An 8155-nucleotide genomic window follows, 5' to 3' on the forward strand; every position below is an offset into this window, starting at 1 on the left:
CTAGGTCTCTCCGTACCCACCTACGACGCCGCGAAGGATCCATTGCGTGAACTTTTTATTCCCCTAAGTCCCGAAGAGGAGGATTCTCGTACTCGGCCAGATATTTTTCAGCTGTGATACCACCATCTCTAACCATGGTTTGGTGTTGGTTTGCATTATTGCCTCCCCGATACCACTTAAGTCTATTCTCTGTGCTCAGTGTGGTTGTACATGTTCCTTTGCCGTTGACTTTTGCTGTTGATAAAGATTAGATCTAACCTACAAACTCGAGTTTGGAGTAGTTATTGAAATGGGGGAATCGAAAGTGGCGCTTTTTGCTCTCCAGTAGTTTTTGTCCCATCCACTGTTCATGAATGAAAGTATGTCATTAGTAGCTTGACGCCCTTGTAGTTAGAAGTGCGTTGCATTTTTTGCCTTCGCCAAGCAGACCACGTCGAGCAGAGAGCAGTCTCCTTTCCACCATGGAACAGGTAACTTGAAACTTCGAGGTATGGCGACTTCAGGTAAGGAAAATAAGGAATGGCTGGTTCCTCGCTGCGGTTCAGGCAGTAGTTCGTCGCTTTGCCTCAGATAGTCAAATTTATGTGGAGTAGTAGCTTATGGACGTAATTTTGTTTTCCACTTGTTTTTTTCACTTGATAACGTATTTATTTTCGCCTCCCAGGTGTTAAGCTGTCCTCAGAAAAGAAAGAAAACAAAAGCTGTCCGTGTGTTGGAAGGAATTTCATGCCTACAAGGCCTCTTAGGGCGGATCATATTTTATTTCGTAAACATAGTTAAAGTTCGTACTAAATGAAAAATAAGTGTTCCAACTCCACCCTCCCTCCACCCCATCCCCGCCACGTTCCAGTGATTTGTGTGGGAGGCTAAAATACTTCGTAATTAGTTTGTCTGGAACGAAAAGGTACATCTTCCACTTAACTGGGTTGTTTATATTACTTGTTTGCCTAAGGCCACGGTAATTTAGCTACCGCCTAGGTGTTAGTCCACTTGACAGCTTCTTCGTTTACGCCTTGAGCACCTATCATCTGACCTTCTTGACCCGCTTCAGGGCGACCTTGTCGAGTGTTCAACAGTGCTGGCTCTGTACCTCGGAGAGTGCGCTTTAGGGGACACGGAAAGAGGGCGTCTGTTGTGGATGTGTATGAGGTGCAAGACCTCTTGACGGGGGCTTTATCGAGGTGTCGGTCATCTTCGCTGATCAAGTCATGCAGGATAACCACTACCCGCTGAAGTGGAACTGGAGTGGAACAATTTGGTGGCATCGTCTTTGTCTGAATCATGAGGAGATGTTGCTCTCTCTCTCTCTCTCTCCATCTCATTTCCACGGAACTGGGAGTAACGTAGCTTGATAATGATTGGATGACAACGACGTGAGCTGTGGAAGGTGACGAGGCCTACTTTTGGACAAATTTTTGTTATAAATTGCAAATGAGATGCGTTAGCTCTAGAGTACCGACCAACTGCAAGGTTTGACTTATCGAGGCGACAAAACAGTGAATTCCCTTGAACCTCCGCAATGAGTGACGAGGAAATCGAATGCGCGACCTACAGTCCTGCCCCGTGAAGGCTGGTTCACCCCACCAATTACATCGTAGTGGCGCCCAGAGAGATGTGACTACAGAGGGAATGCGAAATGGAACGGCTCTTGAAAAGGGAGATATGCAAAGGCTGCGTGACACAAAGTGTTTGCATGCCCTCGTTAATTACCCCATCATAACATTTCTGTCGCCATGTGTACCAGCCCATCTGCACAGATCGGACAGTCTTCTAGCAAGGTGATCAGAGAAGTCTCGGCTACTACGGGAAGGTAAAGAAGGATAGAGGAAAGTGGCTGACGAAAAGATGAATTTATTCCAGAGAAAAAAATAGTTGGTTGGATTCCCCGTACAACTTGGTTGAATGGTGATGAATGAATTACGAAACCACGAGGGAAATGCGTGGACCTCTCAGTAAGGCGAGTTATCGGACCTTCTTCACACTTTTGCCCCCATTTCATCACGTGTCAGTTGAACATGACACGCACCATTTGCACTTGTCAGCCTCAAAAATCGAGTGACAATGGCCTCATCCACGAAGAGGCAAATGTCAGTGACGAGATATTGTGGTAGACAAAAGAGGCGATTGACACCCATAGCAAAAGGTGCTGCGGTAGACGTGTTCACAAAGGTGCTAGGTGTGAGGTAACAAGTGATAACGCGCCCCCGAGACTACCAATGTGTTCCTCATTTCATCGCTTCGCGTTACCAAACCTGCCATGTACGTTGGACGGATTGTCGGCTCACCTCTGATGAGAAATGACCTTTGCAATGCAAAGTTTAGCACAACATGTCACGCTCTCCCACGGCATCAGTCATCCCTAGGCGACTACATTTCGTCGTCCTGTGTGCATGTATGTATGCATGCATGGTGAAATGTAGGTGGAATTGTCCACTTGCCGCGGCGCCGATACCACGTACTGAAAGCGAGGAAGGAAACCTCTTTCTCCATGACAACAAAACGGAAGGTTCTACGCCGCCTCTGAGCTAATCCATGATAAGGTCTCCACCTCAGGAAGGGGTGCTCTGGGTGGGTAAGGTTGAATGCCATCCTCTCCTTGTGCCCGCCTGACGCTATTTCTGCAAGCTTCAAACAACTGTCACCCTTTCTTGCCACTAGGCATATCAAGAATACTCAGTGGCCATGCTGTTTGCTTGTGGAGGCAAGATGGTTAACCCAGGTGGCTACGTGGAAAGGGAATCCAGATGACGGGCTTTATCGATGGCTATTTCCACCAGTAGATCATCATAGGAGGTTTTCTGTGGCTTTGAATCCTCACACCAAGAAAAAATACTGAAAGCGGCAACAGCAACCGAGCACATCTGCTCTGTGGACGTCAATTTAACGCGGCTTCAAGGCTAAAGATGTGTCTAGTCAACTAGCGATAATTATAATCATGAACACGACCCGGAGGGGTGATTCAGTGAATGTGCCCTTGGTAATGAGTCATCCTATCCGACCTTAGAGTCGCCCGTCAAATAAGGTAAGGGTGAACTAAAACTTTTTGTCCAATGTTGCTTTTGTCCATGTTTTACCAACAAAGAGGGGAGTTATGATATTTTCTGCCTGAAATCGACTTTCAATTTTTAGGCACACATTCTGCAAATTTGAATGTTGACTGAAGCCGTAAACCTACGCTTAAAACCAGCCACTCCGGCGCAAAATAAACTGATAGAAGAGAGCGAATTTTAAGTAGTGGACCATTCGATATTATCTCATCATTTATGTTTTAGGATCGAACTGAGCTAAACGTCATGTGCTGTTTTCTTCCCTTCCTATGTGGTAGAACAATTGCTTTAAGTGCATATTTAACTACGCTGCCTATTTGCACCTCACATAAGTGGGGTTGAAGAATCGCTAACTTGGTTCCCTGGTTTACCTTCCCAACCAGGTCTGGCCTTGCTTAACTTCGAAGAAGGCCTTGGTCGCTATAACGCATCCGTGAATAAGCTAAAACAATCAAAGTCGACTTTATCTGATTTAGATATGATTGCGGTTTTACACAAAATCACCGTGATTCAAATTCAGTTCTTACTTTGCAAGTTTTTAGTCCACTCCCCATATTGCGTGTGTTTTCCTATGAAAATCCCTAAATTTGTTCGGAGAAGAAATGAACTTCAAAAGTACTGCAACATAATAAGAGCGAACCACCTCGACATGCTTAATGCATTCGCAAATTATTTTTTTTCTCTTATCTCCTTTTTCCAACAATATGAATTTTGGACGTAAAAAGCCAGCAGGAATGACCTTTGTTTTCTATTAAACTGTAATAACTTAGACAGTCTTAAACAAAGGAGAAAAATAATTGACTTCAATGCTTCCCTTTTTAATATTTCTTTGGCTGAATATCGTACCTAATTGTCTGTGAGAAAAATGGAATGTTTTGTGAGTGAACGTATAGGCCATTACTGGAAGCCTACACGCAAGTGCTTCCAGGTAATTGCAAATACTTAAGCGCTTCTACTTTGATGACCAAAATGTTCTGGTTCACCACTGATAAGAAAAGGGTGTTCCTTTTAACCATTCTCTTCCAATAGTTTCCGGGTGTTTGGGCTTTTTTGCATCCTTTTACCCAGACGTGAGCCTCTTTTTTTCCCTTATTCATTAGATGATGAACAAATAGGTGTTGGAGTTTGTTCTTTTAACGATGCGATGCCTGGGTGTACTGTAATACTTATATTGTTTTAATGTTCCTTTTAGAGAAGAGTTGCGAATTTAATTCGGACCTGGTGACAGAATTGACGCCCTGCAAGCCCAAGAGCGATTCTGAACCCTCACTCCACTAAACCCTGTACTCATTTTCCTTATCCACTTCTTCCAATAAACATGTTAAAATTAAACTAACCGGGTTATGTTGAGAGTACTAGGAACAAGGAAGAGGAAACCTATGACTCCCGTCTTACAGTACACTAGCGGTATTTTAAAGTGGGGAATTATATAGGATAGCCGTGCAAAACTCCAACTCTGGGGAGTAGAACGCAACTCAAAACTTTTGCCTGGTTTGGAAACGCCATCTTCTTAAGTAGGCGTTCCCTCCAACTCCGAGCACTTCTAAGTGATGCCTTGTAGTAAGGGGGTTTATTAAAAATTTTATAGTCAAAGACACACCTAGCCTTTGTGCTATGCTATTATTAACTCCTAGAATAAATCAACAGTAATCAAGGCGATTTTTAGTGACAAACGTGAAATTTAAGTAACGTCTATTGCCCTTTTGTGTCGCTTTATTAGTAAGTAAGTGGTAAAAATATTTTGGATATAGGCATTCCTTTAGGAAAACCTCCACCAAAATGTTTGACATTACTTTCTGTAGTTTGTCTGGATCAATGCAATTCAGGAAGATTTACTGAACCTTTGGTGTTATTCCAAACCTCATAGACTTGAAACTAATGGATGACTTGTAGGGAGATTCCTGTTACTTTCTTGATAAGTTGTAAAAATGTGAAGCTTTCAACGCGCCAAAATTAGTCAAACCCTGCATCGAATCCTTAATACTTCCTTTATCGCAAAAAAAATAAGAGCACCAGGCGATGCCAAATCAGTCATCTCGACTAAAGTAATTGTCCACAATAAAGATAGGTTTGGATAGCCTAATTCACCACTTAAGAGGGTATTGCGTGATGGTTTGAAACACCTTCTTACTCCCTAATGGAATGAGGCCATGCCTGAGGTGCACTATTGCAGGACCATTAAAATCGAGTCATGCAGAAACCTCTACACTGGGGATTTTATTAAAAAATTAGAATGAACGCAGGCTTGTTTATTGCATGTTTCTGAAGAACTCCAAGTATATAAGCCCTTGAGCTTCTTGCTTTGTGATGGTCTGCCAAATTTCGCTTCACCTACCTTTTCAGGTGGCAGCTGCGTATCCAGTAAAACTCTTTCTGATAAAAAGTAGTTGCTTTTTAGCGTTTTATTTGAGTAGGAGTAGTTAAAAACCCGTCTTTTCTTTGAAAAAAAACTTTTTAAATCACTGTAAATTGACAAGTTAATAGGATTTACTATATATACACAATGACTTGGAACTCACATAACCGATTAGTTAAGCTATCATTCTACATTTCTTTGCTTATAGCCGTCAATTGTTTTTCAAAATTAAAAGTCAAAGGTTAGGATATTTTTTACCAATGTTATAAAAGATGAAGAAAATTCTTTCTGAATCAACAGCGCCGAGATCGCAGCCATCAGAAGGGTGGAAATCCAGGACCAGAAAATGAAAATAAGCGAAGTCGCTCCCTTTTCTTCCCCTCTTCCCACTAACTGAAGCACTCACCTTCCCTTTCACGATTATCTTCTCAAAAAAGAAACGTGTTCACAATTATTTGCAAGATTTGAAGTGTATGACTTGAAAATTTTAACATTTATGTTGAATTGTTGAATAATGCAATTTCTTCCAGGAAAGGAGGTATTTTCTCATTCCAGGTAAATAGTAGTTTAACAGTGACGCCCAAAATACAATTGGATCCTTCCTGGAGACTCTATGTCTCTCCACATGACTTAACTGTCATCATTTCTTATTTTGGGAAACAAAAACTCTTAACATTCTCTATAAGTAAGGAAGGAGGAGGAGTTGCTGACTCCCATCATGAGTCTTGGTTGCATTATCTTCCTCTTCCTTTATCCATTTTCTTGTGTACTTAACAAACGAGGCGCCACTATGTTCTAGGCTTCTCTCTACTACTGCTTTAAATTGTCGCCAGAAAAGGGGAGGAGAGGAAGTAATCCCACCTAGAAACCTTTTTATGAAATTGCAATTTTATCCACTTTTTGCTTTCATTTGTATCTCATCGAGAATTTTCGTTCAAGGTCTTGTCGTTAATCACCGCTGCTGCAACAGATGAATTTAATGTTTTAAGATGCTTTACAAAGTAAGGAGTTTATAGTAAAACCTTTAATGAAAAAACACATTTTCTAACAGGAGAAAAAGGCAAATAAGAGCCAGAAATGCTTTTTTATAGTAATATGCTAGCCACCTATCAGGTACATTGGATATTTATTTAACAAACAGGAGCAATTTTTGTAAAATCACCGTGGTAATCTTTAGTTGTTCCCAGTGGGACAACTCCCACTTCTACTAGATGTTTTTTCTCCTAAAGAGCAAACAATCTCCCACTGGGTATTTTACATTGAATGTGTTTACCTAGTCGATGTGCCAAGCAGTGGTGACAATTAATTGAGGCTTGGGGAAAGAGGACTAAAAGACCGTGGAGGAGGATGACGGACGACATCACCCACTAGTGGCATTTTAGCCTATTCCATGTCACCACTTCCCAACGGACAAACCTTCTCATGGCTAAATTCTGAGGCAGTATGGAATCTTGCCTTGTCCCATTGACTGCTTCACTAGTACTAGATAGCCTACTATAGGTGATTCAAAGGGATCTGTTCCTCTTGGACAACTTCCAGTGAGGTTTTCGATAACTCGAGGATAATTGTTTAGTTTTTGATAAGTGGACGGGTCCATTTGTATTCCACCATTCACATAAGCGTAAGACGAAATCTACTGGGGGCTTCTTGGCACCATGCAGACACTATGGCTCGACGAATTATGATGTCAAAGAAAGCGGGTCCGTAAGCTCAGATTAGACAAGCCGAATAAAAGCGCTTCGGCAGGTTGCGTAAAAATCCGAATAACCTCCGTCATCTCTAATTTCGAGAGTTGCTCCCTTCCCCATGTATAGACATAAAGGTTCTTTCCTTGGACCCAAGTCATTCAGAGAAGAAAAAAGGGATCGTAAAGCCAAATTCCATCCACAGAGTGTAAAAGCTTCTTTGTTGAAACTCAGGAAGATGAATCAGAAGCATTGTGATCAGCAGCACCTTAACTACCATCAATTTAAGGCAAGCTGAAATTTCCTATCTCAATCCCGAAAGAGGACTTATTTGTCCTTGAAAGTCTTTCGGTTTCTTCAAATACCAGAGGAAAAATAACAATCAACTCCATTAGGTAATTAAAAGTGTAAAATTCCATTTCAAACCGGTGATGAATGGTTGCTAAGGCAAGTGTAATTCTCTTCTCCCTCCTAAAGTTGATGAGTTTATAATTTATTTATTCTTCAATAGTACCTAGTGCTCTAAGTCGTTCCTGAAGTCAGAAAATATATTGCCCACCTGATGAAGGCCTGAAAGGGGGGAAGCAGGGACTGCTGGCATGGTCCGGAGGCCATGCTGCCCCTCGGAAGCACAATGGCGGAGTCCTAAAATCCTCGCATAGAGCCTAAATGAGGAGTTAAACAATTGTTTACTGAACCATTGTCTCTCCAAACTTATAATAAGTGTCAAGCGGCATTGTGGCTAATCACATCGTTTAGTTTGAATCGCCTCAAAGTAAAGCGAAATGGAAGAGTGGAGATGAGACATTTAGCCTTCATAATTCTTTACGTCAGCCCAGTGGAGGTGAAACATTAAACTTGCTCCTGATAATCTAAAAAATAGAACATTTTGAAGTGACTATTCACAGCGATTGCTAAACTGGGAGATGCAAGAGCCTGTTGGATCATAGGATGATATCCAGCTTCTTTCAGAGATCACTGGTGGCATGCGTCTGACCTGACAACTTTATTTGTATGTCATCAATGGAATTTCCTCACAGCATGGTAAATGGGTACAGAGGGACACG

At 41.9% G+C, this 8155-nt stretch overlaps 2 protein-coding genes across 2 annotated transcripts in view; one reads left to right on the forward strand and one right to left on the reverse strand. All coding sequences in view use genetic code 11, as the record gives it.

The window, feature by feature from the left end:
• Positions 1-117, forward strand: part of EGR_08353 (NAD-dependent deacetylase sirtuin-7) — a gene marked incomplete at both ends in the record, with an annotated part of 3272 nt that extends 3155 nt beyond the window's left edge. Inside the window, one exon of the mRNA XM_024497602.1 lies at positions 5-117. Within this exon, the coding sequence (XP_024347971.1) occupies positions 5-117 (113 nt within the window). The remainder of the gene's footprint in view (positions 1-4) is intronic.
• A 3599-nt stretch (positions 118-3716) lies between these two features.
• EGR_08354 (hypothetical protein) overlaps positions 3717-8155 on the reverse strand; it is a gene marked incomplete at both ends in the record, with an annotated part of 9844 nt that continues 5405 nt past the window's right edge. Inside the window, 4 exons of the mRNA XM_024497603.1 lie at positions 3717-3893; positions 5383-5537; positions 6402-6447; positions 7454-7559. Coding sequence (XP_024347972.1) covers positions 3717-3893; positions 5383-5537; positions 6402-6447; positions 7454-7559 — 484 coding nt within the window. The remainder of the gene's footprint in view (positions 3894-5382; positions 5538-6401; positions 6448-7453; positions 7560-8155) is intronic.

Source organism: Echinococcus granulosus (assembly GCF_000524195.1).
Source record: "Echinococcus granulosus chromosome Unknown EG_S00104, whole genome shotgun sequence".
NCBI lineage: Eukaryota > Metazoa > Platyhelminthes > Cestoda > Cyclophyllidea > Taeniidae > Echinococcus > Echinococcus granulosus.